The sequence below is a fragment of the Uranotaenia lowii genome, chromosome 2, assembly GCF_029784155.1.
Source record: "Uranotaenia lowii strain MFRU-FL chromosome 2, ASM2978415v1, whole genome shotgun sequence".
NCBI lineage: Eukaryota > Metazoa > Arthropoda > Insecta > Diptera > Culicidae > Uranotaenia > Uranotaenia lowii.
In genome coordinates, this window is record NC_073692.1 from 86,158,843 (window position 1) to 86,181,121 (window position 22,279).

Below are 22,279 nucleotides of genomic sequence, written 5' to 3' on the forward strand. Positions count from 1 at the left end.
CTAACCAACACATAAAAAGACAGAGTACCGAAATACCTGTTACAATACCTGTTACCTTGCTCCTGCAAATTCATATCATTACACGATCGAACCGACTTTCTCAAAATAGAGTTTAATCATTCGCAAATTCTTCTTGACCTCAATTAACTAATTTTCAAATGGTCGTCGCTAATCAATAGTTTTTCTGTTTTTTTTTTCAAATTTATATGGAGCATTAAGAAATATTTTTTTAAAAGTTTCCAATAAAAATAAGAGAGTTTGAGTGAGTTCAAGATGATGAAATTTTGTAAAATGTTGAATATAAATTAAAAGGTACTTGCTGATCAACTAATATTTGGAGGAGATAGTGCCTAGCCAACCCTGCTATAGTGCTGGTAGAGGCTGTGGCTTTACTGTTGCGATATATCTGTTTACTTATATTGAATTTTTTTTTATTTGTAAGCAATTAAAAAGTCCGCTGAATTTTTTTTAACTTTGAAGGCATAGGATTCTATACATTTTTATTCTTCAAGAATGATACTGAAAAAGTTAAATCTAGGAGTTGTTCAATTATTTTTTTTTATATATCTCTCAATTTTTTTTAATTTTATAATTTCCTTCATGCTAAGATTAAGAAACGAACTATTAAATGCGAACAGTCGTACAATTACTATATGAAATTTGAATCTAAAAAATTATAAGCCTCTGATCCCTGTAACTTTATTTCGAGTTCGCCCGTAGATCTTTATTCTAAGAATAGTCCTATTTGCCGCTGGTAGTGTATACGTGATATTGTGCTGGTTGTTTCCCAAACACTTTTTAGTTTTGGGACAATCAACCTCAAAAACGACCATGTGTATCGACCGGCTACCCGTTTATAGTACCGAGTGTTTTTGAGGTTAAATTTCAAAAACAACTATTGGGATTGGGCCTGCTAAAAAGAATAAAGCTTGCTCTTTACTCTTACACAGATTTCCATAAGAATGACAGCTAATCGGTGTGAAATTGGAGTGAAGGCTATTGCTTTCTCTGTTTAACACAAGAGAAATCGTATACCCGGGTTGCGAGCGCGCCCATCGCCCAGTTTAACATAACTTTGGGAATACCTAGCCGAACTCATCTTTGAATATACCCAGTCAAACTCAAAATTGAGTGCTGCTAGTGAGCTCCCGTTTGAACCAGGGCGTGTACAGCTTCGGGTGTGTTCTTATACCAATACACGGAATCGTCCATCTTGTGACAGGCAATCGTAATCGTAGGCATGATAGGCGAACAATTCGCTGTCAAAAAGCGCTCCGTCTCCACCCCCCACCAATGAGAAACTTTTTGTACTTCTTGCCTACTTTTCCTCAATATGCATCCACCCGAAGCTGGAGGCACTCTGGTTTGAACGGTTTCGAACCAAGACTACCTTATTTTGAGTTTTAATCGGGGGCGTGTTCGCATTCGCGAGTTTTTATTTTGAAATTTGTCTTGCGAAATCAATTTTTTTCTTGCGATTTTCGGCTATAGCCAGTGACCCACGAAAAATACAATAAATTTGCCTGCCAAGTTCTTTTTAAATCTTAATTATTCCCGCAATGGAACCGGGCGAGTTAAAGTTTATCGGTGAGAACGGTACCATCGGAGTGAAACCCTGTTTTATCCACCAATTCGATAGGGTGTGCCGATGGACAGTTTCGAAGAAGTTATTTGTTTCGTACACTAACACAGGAATCGATGGACGTTCAGCTGCCCGAGGACATGGAGAAAGAGGTGAAACAATCCAGACATTGTACCCAGATGTACCGGAAGACCCAGTCGGAAGAGAACCAATCGAAACGATACGAAATATCCGCTGTGAGAAGCTCAGGACCACTTCATTTATATTTTCAAATGATGAAGGCGAAGCCTTTAAACTGGACAAGGTTACCGTGATTGGACTGCACACCATAAGGACATTCATCTTATACTCCAGGGACCTACTACGGGCTTAACAAAGCAGTTTAAATCACAATCTTATCAGTATGATTCCAGATTTCTAGAAACTCTCAGAAAATGAGCTCTTCGTCACGGATATAGTAGGTACAGCCTATAGGCCTATATATATTGTGTTTGGTGTTTGTGTTAAAAAAATAATTCTTATTTTTGGTGCAAATTAAGCTCAGTTTGATTTTAAATGAAGCAAACGTTTCTCGGCAAAGAAATCCGTTCAAATTACTGTAAGAGATCGTTGTATTTTGTTTGATCTATATTTTAATAATTTTTTCAATGCTTTTTTTTAAAAGTTTTTCTGGAGATAAGGCCTTGAAATCAAGATTTTAGGCACGATCAAAGTTCATGGTGATGTTCCTTAAAATAATTTTAAATATAACGAATTTAATTTGTCATGTTATTTTTTATTAAAATAGTATGTACAGTTTTTCCTATCTTGAGTTTGATTACCTGAGAGAAATGAACAAAGTGAAGCGCTATTTAAGTTTTTTTTTTTTTATTAATAACCAAGAGGGCAGTTTTATTAATTTTAGATAATAAATTGTTCATCTATTTGTATTTTGAAAAATGTTTCTTTGTCGAAAATAACTAGAAAAGTGGTCATGTGGTTACTATATTATTTAAGCCTGTGTATTTATTTTATTCTTTGGCAAACATCAACCTTTCGAAATAAATTCAAACACCACTCCAAGTTAGACGATTGAATTTTTATTTTATTGGCGGTGCTATCCTTCAAAACTATTTAAACATTGGTTGGGTAATTGTAAACATTATCTTCGTATGCGATTTTAACATCACCAATCCAAAATACAAATCATAATCATGTAACTAATTAAGATCAATTTCTCTTTTTGCAGATCTAGGAAAAAATCGCTGTGTGTTTAATAAAAAGTTAACGAAAATCATTCAACGGGGGACGAATATCAAGAAATCAAATCATAATCGGTACTAATTGTAAGCAACGAATAATCCGCTCCGGTCAGTGGCTACAAGTTCAGCTTCCGCGTCCCTCGAGGACTACGGCGTGGTGCACTGTGACGATCTTCTGTACCTCTGCGGTCGCCGGTTCTATTTCCGGGCTATCCACCCAATTCCGATGGCGCGATAATTTGTGATGTTCGTCATCAACCTTGCACCGACAGCAACAAATTTTGTGGCCAATTCTGTGACTCGATGAGGACCCGGATCTTTTGTAACGAATAATCACAGGATGTATTGAGAACTTCCATGAATAGGTATCAGTTTCCGATACGCAATAAACTATAACTCGGATTCTAATCATAAATAGTTACTAGTGTTTTTTTTCGAGTGTATGACACAGCTTTTTGTTATGAAAATTGATACACGAAATGTGATTGCAAATGTAAACTTCCTATCATCAAAAGACATGTAAATCTACTTTTCATCTCTAGTAGTGTTTTTATAACTCAAGTAGGATAACATGAAATGACCAGTATAATCGGTTGATAAAAGCCGATTCTTTTCTACCCATGCGGTTACATTTGAAATAACATGGAACAGTTTGGGTTTACATTTCAAGTACAATCAAGTATAACTACATGAAATAGTCTGTATGAACACATGTAAATGCCCGATTCACTTCTACCCATGCTATTTCATGTAAAGTTACTAGGATTTATCTAAGTGTGTATGGCAAATAAAAATTCGTGATAGTATTTCTTACATCTACCTATTTATTTAACGCAGATCTCATTCACAAACCAGGGGGTCAACAATTTACGACAAACATGTAAATTTTGAGGGGACCTAATTTTACATCACAGACGATGCTTCCTTTTTGTGCATACAATATGACAGAAAATTATAGCACCGAAAATTTAATTTTATGTGTGCCAAACGTTATGGTTTAGATTTGTGCATCTTTTTTGACATAAATTTACATCATCAATGATATAAAATTATGTCAAATATGTCATACATTTAATTTCATAGAATTTATGGCTTCAAGCGTTTCTGTTTTTCTCTGTGTAATTTTATGTCAAAAATGATGCTTCAGTTTTGTGCATCCAATTTGACCTAAATTTACACCAAAAATTTAATAGTGTGTATATGTTGATATATATAGGTATATGTACGAGAAAAAAAAATCACATTTTGCAAGTCGGAATAAAAAGATATCACTTCAAATAGAGAACATAAAATTTGAAAGCTGTAAAGAACGGTTTAGCACAGCTAGAAATTTCGTGACATGAATTAAGTTGTTTTGTGAATTAACGTCACAACTTTTAAGTGGCGTTAATTTGTTTATATTTATTTAATCAGAAAGCTGCGCAATTCAAATTTTGGGTAGTTAATTCGTTTACAACTTTTTCTAAGCCATCGCTATTCCATTTCCTCATTGAGAATATGAAATTAAAATGATTTGTACTGAATTATCAGTTTTGGCGGGGATTCACGTCACAAAAGTAATCGATCACAACACTGAAACAAAAAAATTGTTGATGACCAAATGATACTAGGGTAAATGTACCCGACCTTGGCACCTAAGACATGGTTTACCCTTTTTCTCCGACATTCCTACCTTCCTGTTGAGTGCACCATATAACATCCTTTGAAGAATTTACTTGCTAACTGGCTTAGAATTCAACAAAAATATGTTTTCTCTATGGAACTTTCATTAATTTGAGTAAAATGCATGCAAAGTACTCACTGCGGTGCTCCAATTACTTGGCCGCCGTACCAATTGTTTGCCGTTTCGATGATCCGATTCTTGGCCACCAGCAATGTGCAATAGTTCTTTACCAACAATGCTCAATTGACAGTTAACAGAATCGTTGGCTATTCTGAATATAAGGCCACTGACAGAATGACGTCAGCTGAGCGTAAAGTTCTATGCGACGATGGAACACCGGTCTTCACTCATACAACAAAAAGGCTTTCGAAAACATTGATGAAATTTGGTTGGAAGGGAAGCACAAAATAAGCTTTCATTTCAAAAAGTCGGAAGTCCAGAAATTCCGCAATGCGATTGCGACACATTCGGTTATGTTCACTACCAAACAACTGTCTTCATATTGTGGTGTTAGGCTTCATAAAGTAAGAAATTGAAAAATTCCTTGAATGGTATTTAAAAATTTTGCCCTTTTGAATTTGTTAGCTGAGATTATGAGCTTCTAGCAAGAGCCACCTCGAATGCCCGGGGTGTTGCGCAGTGGTTTGACACGCCAAATAGATGTTAGAATGTAAACCTTGCTAAAACAGTTTTTTTTTTAATTCGACTCACATCAAATATTTTAAGGAATAATTGGAAAGCAAACGATATTTTCCTGAACTTCCAACTTCTGTTTCCATGAAAAAAATTAGAACAAAATTCAAAACAATTAAATCTGAGTAGGTATATGGTTCCCAAGCAATAGAAAACGATTCCAAAACTCAATTAATTATGTATTTTAAATACTAAAGTCAAAATTGCCATCGATCTAACAATTTTTAGATAAGAAAAACATCTTAAGTCTTATGAGATGCTTAATTTAACTTAGATTTTTTTTAAATATTTCGAACCACTGTGTTCTGTAGGAGACCACGTGGCTTTTGCTCAGCAGACTGCAATGCAAATGTTGTTCGCACGCATACCAATGTACCTTCGATTCATGGTTCCCAAATAGCGATTTTTGCATTTAAAATGCTTGGATATGACTTTTAGTTAGTCGAATCACTTATGTTCTCCAACTTATTTCGAAGCTTAAGTTGATAGCAACGGTCTTATCATACAACCCAATTAGTATGGAAACATTTGTGCGCAGTTTTAAATAGAGTTTTAAAGAAAACATCAGCCCAAAAATACCCCTTTAATGAACATGTATTTTTTCCAGCTTCCAACACTGGTGGTGTATTTCGATCGAAGTTGCCAAGAAAAGGAACAAAATTAGTTTTAAATTTATATTCAAAACCTAAATAAATATTCACTCTTTAGTCTTTCTAGTATTTTTTGATTTTTTGCCGAGTTTAACTGTAAGCATGAGTATTTTTTGCAAATTTTTCAAATGAATGTCCGCGTTTGAAAGCGCATGTGAATTTAACAGTTGCACTAGAAAGGTGAGTTCATCTGATTTTCATACGGTGATTTCCAACATAATTTCCTCGGATGCATATCGAAAAAAATTAACTTCTTTATAAAAGTACAAACAACCAAAAAATTCGGTATGCACAGATTTGAAACAAATTATTCTCTTCGCAATGAAAATATATTCAAAATTTTTTAAGCTCAATTTGAACCTGAAAAACATGAAAAGACATGTTGGCATGCCAAGAAAAGGACCATGCCAAAACAGGGCTCACTTACCCTATGTCAAATGAAATTTAATTTGCGATCATTTGCTACTAATTATTTCATTCTACTGTAAATGGGTGACCTTTGGAATAAGAATAGTTAAAAAAAAATCCGCAAAAGTGAATGCACGTCACGGAGGAATGTGCCATTAGACTGTCGATTTGGGCTCATTTTTTAATTTCTCCAACCCTGGGGTCAGCTCGTTTTGGTTTAAAACTTATCCATGATTTTTTGCAGAATTTTCAAGTAACATTTACATGAGTAAATTTGAACTTTTAGGTTGGTATGGAAAAATTGAAAACTTTGTACAGTAATTCAAACATCATTTTTGTTTCTTTTGTGGAACCGAGCCTGCTTATGGTTTTTGTGCAAATTTATGATTTTTTTAAAGGAAATTTTCCGTTGAACAACTTTGTTGAAGACCGTAACTTCGTATCTTAATAGGCAAAACAGTTATTAGCTGTTACTGGTACTGCAAATAGGTACTGCAACACTATTTTTCAATTAATACTTCGCTAGCACCCAGCAGTGATATCAATTGAATTTATTGTTTTTCAATGCCAGAAGACATGTCTAACCCTGTTAATCAGCTTATAACTTTTTTGCCTAATAATATTCGAAGTAACGGTCTTCAACAAAATTGTTCAAAGGAAAATCTTAAATTGGCACAAAAACCATTAGCAGGCTCGGTTCTACTGGAGAAAGAAAAATGATGTTCATTTTTCAGTACAAAATATTCAACTTTCCCGTACAAACCTAAAAGTTTAAATTTACATATGTAGACGTTACTTAAAAATTCTGCAAAAAAAAATCTTGGATGAAAGTTGAACCAATACGAAGCATTTTAGACCCCAAGGTTCGAGAAATTCAAAAATGAAATTACTATACAAGATTGAAATAAATTTTAGAGAAATTAAGTGCGCGTATTTTTATGGAATTGGTTTAAGGGATTAATCATCCTTAAGGATGAAAATCCTAAATAAAAAAAAAATATGGAACTGGTTCTTTCAGCAAAAATCCGATAGGCTTAAGACCATAGGCCGGTTGAATCGATCACTATGTAAAATGGGTCATAATTGCGAATATTATTATTTCAAATTAATGTTAGGCCTAACGAACCTTAATTAGGCCTTGGTCTTAAGGACACGAGGTTTAATAGGTGCTAGATAGGATGAATGATAAGTAGGGTAACGGACTTATTTTGGACCAGGGGACCTATTTTGGACCATCTTGTCTAGCTCTCTTATAAAGCAACTAATAATGAAAAAAATTAGTGCATAACACTAAGTGCCCGGGCTTCAACAATATTTACTAAAAAAAATCATGATTATTTGTTTTATTAGAGATCTAGACAAGGGGGTCCGAAATTGGTCCTCTGGTCCAAAATAAGTCCGTTACCTTATTAGGTCAAAATAAACATAAGGCTTCATTCGCCCTAGTGAACTTCGGATCAACATGTTTCAACTGAATGTTCAGGCCCATTTTTTGCGTGGTATTCTTTTAGTACAACCAAAAATGAAATGTTCACTACAATGATTTCCCAAACGACGTTTTTTTTATTAAATTCTCCTACTGCTTCAGTTAGTTTTCGCCTCTCATTTGGTCATCCGAAATTTACACTTTGTAATGAAAAAGATGGAACATCAAAAGATATTCCATGCTTACAGACCGGTCTCATGCCTTACTTTTCATATCTCAGGTCTCACGGATCTCAGAACTCAGGTCTTAAATTTTATGTCTTAGATTTTATGTCTCAGGAATCAAGTCCCATTGTTCATCACTCATGTATTAGGTTTAAAGTCCCAATTTCAGTGTCTCATGTCTTAGATCTTAAATTTCAAGTCTCTAGTCTAATGTCTGAAGCATCACGTCTCAATTCTCGTGTCTCAGTTCTCATATCTTAGGCCTCACCTTTCAAGCCGCGGAGTTGCCCAGAGCGAAGTTTCACTGAACTTAAAAAACTGTTTTTGCATAGAAATTCATTTGGAAAGCTAGACTTAAAAGGTTTCCATTTGGATTATTTACGTATTATTATGGAAACAAATACGAAAAAATGAAAGTGTCGAGTCTAACGCCAGAATACAAAGAAGATACGTATGTAAGATCAGTCATTTCGTTCACATCATAGTTACAACGTAAAAAATATACACTATAAGGAGCTTCATCTACAAACACAGTTGAGCGACACAATTTTGACAGTTGCTCGACGAAGAAGTCTCAGTTAAAGGCTTATGATTTGCTATACAGATAAACATTAGTGGATCATTCTTTAAATCATGCCGAAAAAACTTCCTCTTTTAATTTAAAAGTCACTAACTAAGTTACGTAGAATATACTCTCTTGTTATAGGACTTTTATTCAGCCAATATGGAACCTTAAAATACGGATTTGAGTACCCACTAGACTAGAGTGCTCCTAATGACTCAACTTTTCAAAAAGTTATACGCTGCAGGCTAAAATTGATCCTAGTTCTAGTACAAGATCTCATGCCAAATTTGGGCCAGATCGGATCACGGGAAGGGGTCGCTCAACGAGGCTGAAGTTTATATGGGATTTTAAGACATTTGTTCGGGAGAAACATGAAAAACCAGCTTTTCATCAATAACTTCAGTTCCTTTTGGTCGATTTCTTTTGAATACGCTTTTTATTAAAGCTCAAACTATTACAAATATTCCATCCGAAGACTGCATTTCGTGTTTCATAGATTAGGCTTGAATAAAAACCATATTCAAAAGAAATCGACCGAAAAGAACTAAAGTTATTGATGAAAAACTGGTTTTTCATGTTCCTCCCGAACAAAATGTCTTAAAATCGCATACAAACTTCAGGCTCATTGAGCGGCCCCTTCCCGTGATCCGATCTGGCCCAAATTTGGCATGAAATCTTGTACTAGAACTAAGATCAATTTTAGCTTCCAGCGCACGAAATTTCGCAGGTTTTGAATTCCCCATAAAGATTTGGGGCAGTCTAGTATCCACACAAAGCTTTTGATTGCTTGAAAAGTTACAACTTACCAAACTTCAAACATTGTCAAAAAGATATTGAAAGGCTGATTAAACCTTATCTTCAAAAATAAACACATTGACCGTTTCTATCGTTGCCACCTTAACAAACCTACAATTAGATACTTCAACTAGCACTTACTCAGCATCGTGCGTTACATGGCAGATCTTATTGAGCGAGTTGAACACCTTAGATCGGGCCCAATTGAAGATCAGCAGCGTATGTTCCTTGTTGATCTTTCGGGGCATATAGTCCTCATAGGTCCGTTTCAGCTCACTGACGCTCACGTTCGATTCCACCATCTTCCGGTACATATCGTTGACCACGTAACCGAGGATCTTGTTCTTGTACTCGTCGTACTCCATCTCCGGGATCTTGCTCTGCAGCAAATCATGCCGCAGCTGGTAGTAGTAGTAGTTGAACAAGCCATGGTTCAGCTTTTTCAGATTCGACAGCTTCGGGATCTGTTTTGGGGAATATGGAAACGAAACTGTTAATTTACGTGAAATAAAAACATTATTTAAGCTGCAAATTTTAAAAAATGACCGCTCAAAAATGTGATCACATGGAGTCATAAAGATTATAAGCGAAGTACGTAGTCTACTGTTCATCGTTTATCAGGTGTCAATGACCTCTGAACGGCGAAAGTTATCAATATCGTTACGATGGAAAGATATTCCAATGAATCAATGAATGGGTAGGGTAAATGTACCCGAACTTGGCCCCTAAGGCATGGTTGACTATATTTCACATGATTGTAGTCTTCCTGTAATATGTACCTTTAAAAATCCTTCGACAAATATGATTGCTTACTAGACTGAAATGTAGTAAAAATATGTCCTTGCTTTAAAGCGGTGGATAATTTGATATAAACCTGATCAAACTATTGATTGGAATGCTCCTTATTGTGGCCCCCGTTCCGAATTGTGGCCCTTATCCCCTGATTTTTTCATAGGGAAGTGTGTTTTTAAAATCGATCCGAAGGTGGCAGATGCACTAGCAAGGTAGGTTCATTTCAGATTTTTTCCGAAAATCATAATTTTACTTCCAGTTCGTCATGTGAGAAAAAAATTATTACGCAGTTATTTGGATTCAATTGCGGACAAATGCTATGCAGAATGTAGACAAATGCGATTTTCTTTTATGTTTGATTTATTTTATATTTTTAGACATATGTTTGACATACAAATTACCAAAATGCATTTTGGCATGCCAAGATAAGGAGCATGCCAAGTTAAGGCTCACTTACCCTATGCCTTCAGAACATTAACCCAAAAACACAATTACGAAATAAAAAAAAGCTCTTTACGAGATACACTAGCCTGTTTCTACCATTAACAGGTGATTAGTCTAGACGATACGGTGCTAACCTTATTCACTTCATCTCAATCAAACTATTAGGCTATTAGATTCGATGTCTAGACTACTAGGAGTAGTGAGCAGAAAAACTTTTGAGGACATACTCTTGCATCAAAAGGCAACATTAAATTAATGGCATTTTGGGAGCCCGACCCTTTGTTGCCTCATGAAAACGCCTAAACCAATTTTATGGTCACCCTCCCAAAACCCAATCCAGATTGAAATCACAACCAATAAATTTCACATTAATGAGCTCTACATCTGCGATGTTCGTTAATTCACTACAAATGTAACGATCCTTAGACATTACCAGTGACCTAAAAAAGGATAATTGTAAATCAAAGGTCAATGGAGAAAGCATAGAAATGGTCTATTTACATTCATTATCGAGAGGCTCATAATTTCGTTCTCAAATGAACTGTAATCGTTCGAACTTCACAGTGCACGCATCACTTCCGTGAAAATTCGAGCGAGATGGAAATCGAAATTTATCGGAGCTGAAATTGCATTCCGAGGAATTTTTCCATTCGTTATCAATGGAAACCCGCTTTAAATTTATTTGACTTTTTATCAATGAAAATATTTAAGCTTAAATTTAAATATGTTTTAACAAAAAAAAAAGATAAAAAACAATCTTTTCAATGAAAATATTAAGTATAAGACCAGCGAAACCCTTTCGGCAATCAACGAAATAAATATCATTTCGGAGGCAATGTTTTCTCATATTCATGACATTTCCGGGGACCCGCACCACATTGATGATTCCGTAATGCCAATATTTTCTCAATAAATTTTCCACGTGCAGCAAACGATAGCAAGGATCCCAGAAGCTGGCAGCAAGCGACCCAGACGAGAAATTATCAGCAGCAGTGTCCAAACATTGCCGATATGATTGACTGATTCGACAGAACCCCCGATTTGTAGTTTCCGGAAGCAAGCGCTCGCTGATTTTACCTTTTGCCTCTCAAAGCCTGTAAGACGGGGTTGAATAAATTGATGAACGAGTTCGGTTGTTTTGATTAAACATAGAAAGAAAGCCCCCTTACTGAATACATACTTTGGAACATCACATTATGGATTTTACTGCTTCAAATGGTTGACATTACGGGCTCACCAAAAATGCAAGGATTGTTCAGAAATATAAATGGATAAAATTTGCCACAAGCAACAAAGCGCTTTTCGGTGGAGATGTTCTCTTCATTGAATTTATTGACAATTAAGTTTCTGATAAATTTTATCTGCCTTAGCTCATGCTGCAAAGGAAGTGAGTCATAAATACATATGAAGCTGTCTCGATAGGACGCAGACTAACTTACTTACTCAGTTTTCCACAAAAAATAAATAAATTTCAATACGATGAAAGTTCTGAAGTTTCTCAAATCTTCTAGAACCAAACGATTTCAAAAATATTAAATAGATCCAAAAGAGATGGATACTTTATAATAGACTTCATCATTTTGAAATTAATTAGAGGATACGTGCTGCAAAGTATTATTAAGTGCAGTGTAAAACTTTTTACATTTTCGGTTTCTCTTGGTTACAAAAAACGATTTCCGGCTGTCGTGGACTGACGATTAACCTGGACATAATTCAGAAACTCGCTTTAACACGTCTGTCTCTCAAAAGATTACATCAATAACTGATTAGTGTTTATGTTAACTATGTGAAGATTCTATTCAGTGTTGCCATCTATTTCTCTAATTTATTTTCATACCTGTTACTTAATTTTATCGACCTTATCGGTAAAAAGTGATATCTTTTTTAATAAGAATATTCAGATTTCACAGAATTTTTGAATTTAAAATTGAGGTTATGTATTGGCTTTTCGGTCTTATCAGGTCAATTATAACACTTTTTATATGTGCTTCATCCAACGTTTCGAATTATATTAATTCTTTATCAAGGAACTAAAATTAAATACAGGAGCATAAAACATATTTTCTCATAATTAATATTAACATTAATTACTCACTCGGACATTCGTGTTATTGTCCAAAGCAGATGCACTCCTACAGCGTTCATCAATCGTCGGGATTCTGGCTATAAATTTTGAATTTGAACTCTCATTTCGTGTCGGAAGTGAGGAGGAAAGCTTGCGTGTGACTTACGTGTCCAATATTCTGGTATCGGCCAGGGCGTCGGCGCCTACTCCGTCGTTTTGGAACACGTCCGTGGCAAAACTTCTATCACTCGACTCACTGTTTGTTATTATTGTTTGAGTTTTCTTTACCGCCAGAACCCGGCGTCCATGAGTGCTTGCGAGTGTTTGCGAGAGAGTGAAACACTCCGCCGTACGAGATTGCTCTCCCGTCTGTGTCGCTCTGGATGTTGACGGTATTCGGGGTACTTTGTATGTAGCACATTTCGAGTACCTCTAGGTGCCTACGGTGTTTGTTGGAACTGTCTAGGACGGTGGCTTTATCGAAGTCAAACATGTGCTCCTGTTCGAAACAATGTTCAACAACAGCTGACTGCCGCAGTTCCCGGATGCTGGGGTTTGACGCTGTGGCCCCTGTTGCTAATATGCGTTTCAATTTGGTGACATCACATTTATGTTTCGACATTCTAGTCCGTAGTTTATAGCTGGTCTGCCCAACATAGCATTTGGAGCATTCTTCATCTCGTTCGGGAGCGCCTGCGCATGGGATATGGTAGACCACATTGGAGCGATCGATCGGCGATATCGGATCTTTGACCACAGGCAGTAGGCTGCGTATCGTGTGCTTTTGTGTGGTGCCGATGCGTACATGCGGGTAATCCGTCTTAAGTGCGCGGATTACTTTTGCAGTTAGGCCGTCGATGTGTAATATGGGTCGGTAGTGTTGTGTGGGTGTATCTTGTGTGTTTTGGGGGGTGTCGGTTTCGTTCGCTTTTTGAATCAATCTGTTGATCAGGGTCTTCGGGTAATCGTTGATTCTCAGATTCTCATGAATTAATTTGATCGCCTCCTCGGGGGGAACATTGGTTGAAAAGTTTTTGACTCGTTTTATAAAATTTAACGCTGTGTTGATTTTGAGGCGCGTGTTGTGTGCTGATCGAAAGTTGAGAAATCGTCCCGAAGCTATTGATTTCTGGTACCACTCGGTTTTGATTGATTGGTCGGGTTGTCTAATCAATACTAAATCTAAGTACGGGAGACGACAATTCGACTCGATCTCAACCGTAAATTGAATTTTGGGGTGGTACTGGTTAAACTTTTCTCTTACCTTTTCAACATGTTCGCGGGGCAAAGCTAGCAGTAGGTCGTCGACATATTTTCTTAGAACTGGTATCTGGAAATCGAGTGTCCGTGTCACATTGTCCAAGAGCGATTCCATGACAAAATCAGCTATCGGACTAGAAACTGGATTGCCCATCGCTGTTCCGTATATTTGCTTGTAGAATTTGTTTTTGTACCTAAAATAACTGCAGGTCATGCAAAAGTTTACAATTTCGAGAAACATATCTAAATTGATGTTAGTATTCTTCTTTATGGCATCCCAATTGTTGATGATGTTGCTTAAAACGAGGTCCCTGGGGATGCATGTGAACAGGGAAACAACATCGAACGAAACAAGGATGTGATCTGGAGGCAAAACGACGTCATTGATAAATTCGCAGAACTCAAATGAATCTTTGACGTTGTATTTGCTGTTGATCGACGCTTGGAGTATCCGGCCCACATGTTTAGACAGCTCGTAAGATGGTGACGTTCCTCCTCACTTCCGACACGAAATGAGAGTTCAAATTCAAAATTTATAGCCAGAATCCCGACGATTGATGAACGCTGTAGGAGTGCATCTGCTTTGGACAATAACACGAATGTCCGAGTGAGTAATTAATGTTAATATTAATTATGAGAAAATATGTTTTATGCTCCTGTATTTAATTTTAGTTCCTTGATAAAGAATTAATATAATTCGAAACGTTGGATGAAGCACATATAAAAAGTGTTATAATTGACCTGATAAGACCGAAAAGCCAATACATAACCTCAAAATTATTCCCGGTCGAACAACAAATTGAATTTAAAATGAATTTACAATATCAAAATTTTTTTCGCCAACATAAAACTTAGATTTTTTACTTTGAAAAGTATGATTAAATTGGTCATTAATTGATTGAACCCAACTAAAATGTTTAAGAGACCCAATTTATCATGAGTTTTCAATAAGATTAAAGGAAATAGCATCACGGAATTTTTCGGGTAAAATCACAGAAAGTCAGATTTTTTTTCTCTCAAAAACACAGAATTTTTTTCGGCAATCTTGACCAAAGGGACCATTCTAATATAGGTACCATTCAAATATTACGTAACGCTTTTAGGGAGAGAGGGGGTATGACAGCTTGCTACGCTTTGGGCTGTTCCAACATGTCGCAATTGTCGAACATTTTCTACTCTAAAAGAGATGTCAATCATTTTTCTCGGAAAATGAGCACCATCATGTACAAATATCGCCTTGGGACTTGGGACGACTTGTTTGTTGCACGGAGACTTGGGTGTTAAGTTGGACTCAAAGCTAAATTTCTCAAAAACAACCAAGTTTTTTTGATATGATGCAAGGGTGACCCCAGCCCTTAGGCACAACATTAATCTTTCAATCTTATCATTATATGTTTTAACAACTAGGACGTGGCCGGCGCCGTTATTGAAGTTTAAAGAGAGAAGTAGCAGTTTTGGGAATTGTGAATGTACGTTGTCACACAATTCTTGTGACTTTTGAACAAAATCGATGGTCTCGGTCAACAACTGAGCTACAATCATTGGCGATAAGAAACTTGTGGTACTTAGAAACGTTTTTTTGTTTCAGCACTAACCTTCCTTTGTGGTTAGGGTCTATATGACCCGAACTTTATCTTCTCGATGCGATATCTCCGGAACGATTGAGGCTAGATACATAAATTTTTGAGAGCTCTACAACATACCATTTTGAAATTGTCCCAATGTCTGCTCTCAGATACATCTTTAAAATTTTGGTTATGCTTTTTGTGGTTTTCAGAAATCAACCATAAAGTAAAAAACTTTAGATATTTTGCAACAAACATAACTTATTTTGCTGAAGTCATATTGAAACACGTTCAATTGATATGGTTACTGATAGATTAAGAGCTTATATTCAAGCAATAAAAATATTTGGTTTCACAGACCATAGCTGATTATTTGAAAAGTTTCTGGAAAGTTTATCAACTATGATTTCATAATCATAACTTCATGAATAATGGAATTTTGATTGAAAAAAATGTTTTTCTGTTCAATTACATTCATTTGAAATCAAAATTGATAAATTTATTTTGAAGATACTGATAGGGTGACAAATTTGAGCTCAAAATCCTAGAAAGTCAACATTTTGAGGACTTAATGAGAGGGATATCGATTATTGCTTTATGCTTTTCGCTACACTGCGCACAACTACTCTAAAAATTTTAATTTATTTATCAAATAATGTTATAAGAAAATAATAACGACCCCTTGATTAACTCAAGAATATGAAATCAGCATATTAAGTCCATCTGAAATACGGCACAGCGTACCCCGGAAATCACTCAATCTGTGTTTTTCACGGTTCTGAATTTAAGAAAAAATAGTAATTTTTCATTGATTTACACGTTTCTATAGAAAAATTGTCGTTTTCTTCTATCTGAACGAATAAAAAATCCAGTGTATAGAATGGTGAAAGCAATGCAATGTATGACGTCAGCGAAAATGTTTGAAGTAATTCAGTCCTATGAACTTATTCACTTATTTGATTATTTCAAATTTGTCGTCTTATTAAAATTCAAAAGAAAATGAAAATTTAGAAGTTCAGAGATTGAAGCAAATTAAAAAATTATAACCATTGACTCGTGATGAATTAAGGAAAACGGTGGAGAAGTAGAGACAATTTAAAAAAAAGTTGCCTGTACATTTCGTTAAGAAGCTTAAAGTTCTGGAATGTATATTAAATAGATGGTCAACAATTTTGATCCCAACATTTTAAGCAACTCAACAAAAGTTTTTTGGTGAAATCAGTCCAAGGGATTGACAGTTACAGCTGCTCGAGTTAATAGAGCTCAAATATTTAATATAAACTAGCTGATCCCATACGAACTCCGTTTCGCTTTCAACTTTGAATAAGTTCCGAATACATTGTTAAGTTATAATCGCAAACATATTAGACAATTACTTTTCTGACGTCTGCTACTTAATTTGAAATCATGAATCAATTGACTGTGGCGAAAAATCGCCGTGTATAAATGTCGACTCGATCGTTGCACAACAACGCAATTATTGCCAAAAAATTAAACCCCTTTTGTTGACCTCTTATACAATCTTTGAAACCTGAAATCGATTACCCTTCCCTCAAAACTCCCGTGTGCAAATTTTCTAAGCAATCCTTTGCATAATAACGTCAATATTGCTAAAAACAGTGAACAATTAATTAATGTGGACGACCACTTTCGTCGACCCCTGGCAAAACATTTGACATCTGAAATCGATTGCCCGTCCCTGAAAACTACCGTGTGCAAATTTTCATCCCAATCCTATCTATAATAACGACGATATTGTAAAAATATTGAAAGGTCAATATGGACGACATTATCGCATTAACAGTGAATAGTTAATATGGGTGACCCCTTTGGCCGACCCCTGACTTTAATTTTGATAAGTGAAATCTATTGTTTGTCCCTAATAACTCCTATGTACGAATTTTCATCCCAATCCGATGTATGAAAACGTCAATATCACTAAGATATTGAAAAGTTAATATGGACGACCCATTTTGCCGGCCCCTTACATTGAATATGATACCTCAAATCGATTAAGCATCACTCAAAACTATCGTTTACCAATTTTCATCTGAATACGATGTATAATAACGTCAATATCGCAAAAACAAGGAAAAATTAATATGGATGACCCCTTTGACTGACCCCTTACACAAAATTTGATACCTGAAATCGATTGCTCATCTTTCAAAAGACTCATGTGCAAATTTTCAACACAATCCGACGAAAACTAACATCAATATCGTGAAAACTCTAAAAAAATCTAGGTTCTGGATTAAAACAGATAAATGACAACTACAATGTTCATGGTAAACTACTTGATCTAGCTTTCGTCAGTGACACATGATTCGATTCGATTTTTGTAATCCACCGTCAGCACTTTTAAGAATTGACTCGCACCATGCACCGTTTATTTTAAAACTTAACAATGGCTATGCATTCAGCTACCCCGAGTGTGTTGTATCCCAACAATATGACTTCCATAACTGCGACTTCGAAGCATTAACCAACGCTCTTGAAGTGATTGACTGGACCACATTGCTAACATACACAAACGTTGACGACTGCGTTTCTTGTTTCTATGAACACATATACGATACTTTAGCAATGTTTGTCCCTAAGAAAATAACAAAATCTGAATCGACAACCCGAAAGCCGTGGTGGAATAAGCATCTCAGGCTGTTGCGAAACCGAATACACAAAACAAGAAAACGTTATTTCCGTTCAAAATCAAATGAGGACAAATGCATGCTTTCGGAAGTAGAACTCAAATCTAATCCAGCTGCATTTTGGCCGTATATCCGAAGCCGCAAAAATACGAATAGGATCCCTACTGACGTTACCTACTGCCAAAGCTCGAAAAACGTCAGCAAGTTTATGTAGCTTACATAGATTTCTCTAAAGCCTTTGACCGAGTGCCTCATAAACTTGTGATAGAGAAAATCAGACACTTGGGACTTCCTGAATGGATTATTAAGTGGCTTGAGTCGTATCTAAACTCCCGCTCAGCTTACGTCCGAGTAAACTCTGTTCCGTTAACTTCGTGATACCTTCTGGTGTTCCCCAAGGTATTCATCTTGGGCCACTTATATTTATCATGTTCGTGAACGATTTGTGCTATCAGCTGACCTCACAAAAGCTATTTCACGCAGACGATTTAAAGCTTTTTCGCCAAATCACAACACCACTTGACTGTATTTTACTGCAGAATGATCTTGACGCTGTTCTAAGGTGGTGCAAGTTGAACGGGATGTTGGTAAATGTAGAAAAGTGTAAACTAGTGAGTTTCTCAAGATCACGCAACTTGCTCCGCCATAATTACGTTATGAATGATTGCTCTTTGGAAAGGGTCGACACAATTAAGGACCTAGGTGTAATCTTTGACAGTCGGATGAGATTCCACACACACGTTGCCACCACAATCGCAAAGGCGTACGCAGTGCTTGGCTTTCTTCGTCGTAACACTATTCATTTCAACGATATTTATGCTTACAAGGCTCTTTAATGCTCGATTGTCAGAAGCATTCTCGAGTACGCAGCTCCTGTTTGGGCCCCGTATTAATTAACTCTTAGCCAATCCATCGAAGGTGTCCAGCGAGCCTTTATTCGCTTCGCTCTACGGCAATTAGGATGGAATCCAGAAATCACAACATCTTACGAACACCGATGTAACCTTATTCATTTAGAAACGCTGTCCCGTAGAAGGAAATTCTTACAGTGTCTTTTCACATATGACATTCTGAGCGGTAACATCGAAAATAGTGAGTTGTTACAAAATGTCCATCTATTCGCTCCTACACGCCCACTTCGAACTCAACAACTACTTTGGATTTCCGCTCACCGAACAACGTATGGATACTTCAACCCAATGGACACGTGCAACCGTTACTTCAGAGAGTGTTCCAGCACTTTGATTTTGGCATTTCAAAACAAGTGTACAAAAATAGGTCTGTGTACAATTTTTAGCACTGTCTGTTTAAGTCTGTGCGAAATTATCCTTCGAAGACATTAAATGAATAAATAAAAACAATATATGTCTTGTATGGACGGCCCCCTTCAAAAGGCGTCATCCGAGAATCTGAAAACATTTTTCATCATTCCTGGTCCTAATGAACATCCATGCCATATTTCAGACTTCTAGCTATTAAGACGGCTGAGTCTATAGAGGACAAACAAACAAACAAACAAACATACAGAAATTGCTTTTTATATCTATATAGATGAAAACAGTTAACGAAGCTTTAAATTTGAGTTAACCAAACTAAGCTGAGCTGTTCGGGAAGAATTGCATTTGTCAGATAGGGTAACATTAAATCTCAATTCTTCACTGTCTCTTCTGGGATTTCCTAAAGGAGTCATGAAGAATCACTACAAATATTTTTATTGTATGTCTTGACATAAATAATAGTATGGAATTTAAAACAAAATAAGCTATTTGAACCTGAAGTGTATCGAATTTTTCATGTTATATGTTTCCAATACTAATTTGATCAACTCTAACTCTCATCCATGTAACAAACATGTTTCAAAGATTAAGAAAAAAAAAATCATTTCATCAACATTAACCCTAGATTAAATTTAAACCTTTTAACTCACCTTAAATCGCACCCGGAACTCGTATTTCTTGCCGGGCTGAGGTTTGGCGCAGGGTGCCAGAAACCATCGCTCCTCGTGTATCCGGAGACCTACCAGCAGCTGAACGACCGGCCCAATATTGTACCGTTTGCAAAGTTCGGTGCACAAATCCTCGCATGTATCTTCCTCGTCCAGCGGTAGGTCTATAAATTTTTCATCCAAATAAATGTACACCTGACACTTGCCACTGTCACCCGACATGGTCGACATCTGCTGCTGCTCAATGACCCTCCTCCACCCACCTCCCCGTGGAAGGGAATCCTATAGACACCACTATTTCCAGGTTTCCGTTTTGTTTCGAAAACACTATTCAGATTACTACCCCTCCTGGGTAACGGATAATTTCGCGAATTGTTTGTACTAATGATTCGGTTACACCACAACGCTACTCGGCACTAGGGAAGTTTTAACTTTCATTCATACTAGCATAAACAAACATTTCAGATAATCACAATTCACTGGTCTCGAAAGTTGAAGGGCGCTTTTCTTCGTTGCATTCAGTAATGCGCCGGCTGATGGCGACAAACGAAAATGTTATCACAGTTCGTACTCTCCGTTGTTATGATGCAAAATGTTTATGCGCACAAGACATAGCTTCAGGCGATGTTTCAGATGCTGCTGTTTTTGTTGATGTACTTGCTATGTCTGCCTAAGTAACTATCGTTGTCGAATTCTGGGAAAAGGAAAACACAAATTGATCATCAATGCACACAGCCAGATTTGTTGCCAGAGTAAACATTTCCGGAAATAAAATGATTGTTACAACCAGCAACCGGCAAACAGAAATCACAACCCGCTCGAATTGCATCCAACGATCGACTGACGGTTCATCTCGCTCCATTGATAACGCCTAACCCTGACCTAGAGCCAGAGAAGATTCTTGCTTCTCACGGGTGGCGGCGGGCGTTCGTCGCGGAGAAAACTGTTTTTCTGAATTGTCGGTCACATTCCTAGATTCACTTTTTCCGACACTTTCCGCGGGGAGTTCAATGGCCATGCAAATGAGGTTTTTGTAGTTTAGAAAACGGCGGCGTGATATTGTTGTAGTTTCTGAGACGTAAATAAAAACACATCGAGTGTTGATACGTTCGTTGGGGAAACATCTATTGGCTTTCAGACTTATATGTATTTTCAGCACATTGACAAGAGTTATAAAATATTATTGTCACTGGCTTCAGAATTCAAAAATTCAGGATAAAAATTAAAAAAGATATATGAAAACTCAAATTATAAAAAAAAAATCAAATTAAAACAACTTCTAAATTTATTAGCCTAATTCAATCGAGTTGTTTTACAAATTGGTGCTTTTAACAAAGCATTAGAAAATCGAAAACTTAGTCATATGGTGATATCAAAATTTTGAATTTCCGCTAATAAAACTTTCAAAATATGAGAAAATTTGAATGTGGGTGTTTCGTTCTCTAGACACACAGTACATAAAAAATTCAACCAACTCAGATCGGTTTTCAGATCTAAAAAAAACTTAATCCTCGAGTAAATACTAGATACAACAAATAAAAAAAACTGGTTTTATAAAACTTCGGTAAAATTTCTTCACTTTTTTTCGACGTTGATAAGATCCCAAGTAACTATAGCAGACTAATAGATGAAGTTTTGGTTGTAAAAGAGGCTTGAGGAGTCTACTACGGTGTTACTTGGGATTTCGTTCGCACAATCTGTAAATAGAGAAAAGAAAAAAAAATCTTACATTAATATGGCTGTTAAAATTAGAATTTAATAGGAACAGAAGTAAGATATTGTTGAGAAATGAGATTTCAGACGCAGGTTTGTGTTGGAATTGAGTTATAGTTTATTGATTCCCTGCGGCAAGTTGTTATACATTAACTTGTTAGTATAGCGATTATCATTTTGTCGCTTACAACTAACTGATTCCCATACTCAGAATTAGTTCTTAATTCTAAATCGATTTTTTTAATTTCTTTCAGAATAAACTGCCAACACTGCTGGGTTACTCTGACCACCTACTGGGTTAGCTAAGTTGATCGTGTACGATGACGACATTTGTAATGTTGTCATCATCGTCTATCATCTGTCAAAACGTTATTCTATAGTCCTATTTGCCGCTGGTAGTGTTCGTGACATTATGCTGGGTGTTTCACTAGCACTTTTCAGTTTTGGGTCAATTAACCTCAAAAAACGACCATGTTCGTTGACCGGCTGCCCGTTTTTTGTACCGAGAGTTTTTGAGGTTAATTGTCCCGTCTCATCTGTACACGCTCAGCAAGTGTGCGTACGAAATGCCAAAAACAACTCTACTGTTATTAGCGAATT

At 36.4% G+C, this 22,279-nt stretch overlaps 1 protein-coding gene across 1 annotated transcript in view; it reads right to left on the reverse strand.

The window, feature by feature from the left end:
- LOC129745222 (tyrosine-protein kinase hopscotch) overlaps nt 1-21,562 on the reverse strand; it is a 56,383-nt gene extending 34,821 nt beyond the window's left edge. The window contains exons 1-3 of the mRNA XM_055738160.1: nt 21,546-21,562; nt 19,949-20,660; nt 9,389-9,711 (exon numbers count right to left, since the gene is read on the reverse strand). Coding sequence (XP_055594135.1) covers nt 9,389-9,711; nt 19,949-20,197 — 572 coding nt within the window. The 5' untranslated portion in view covers nt 20,198-20,660; nt 21,546-21,562. The remainder of the gene's footprint in view (nt 1-9,388; nt 9,712-19,948; nt 20,661-21,545) is intronic.
- Nucleotides 21,563-22,279: the final 717 nt, after the last annotated feature.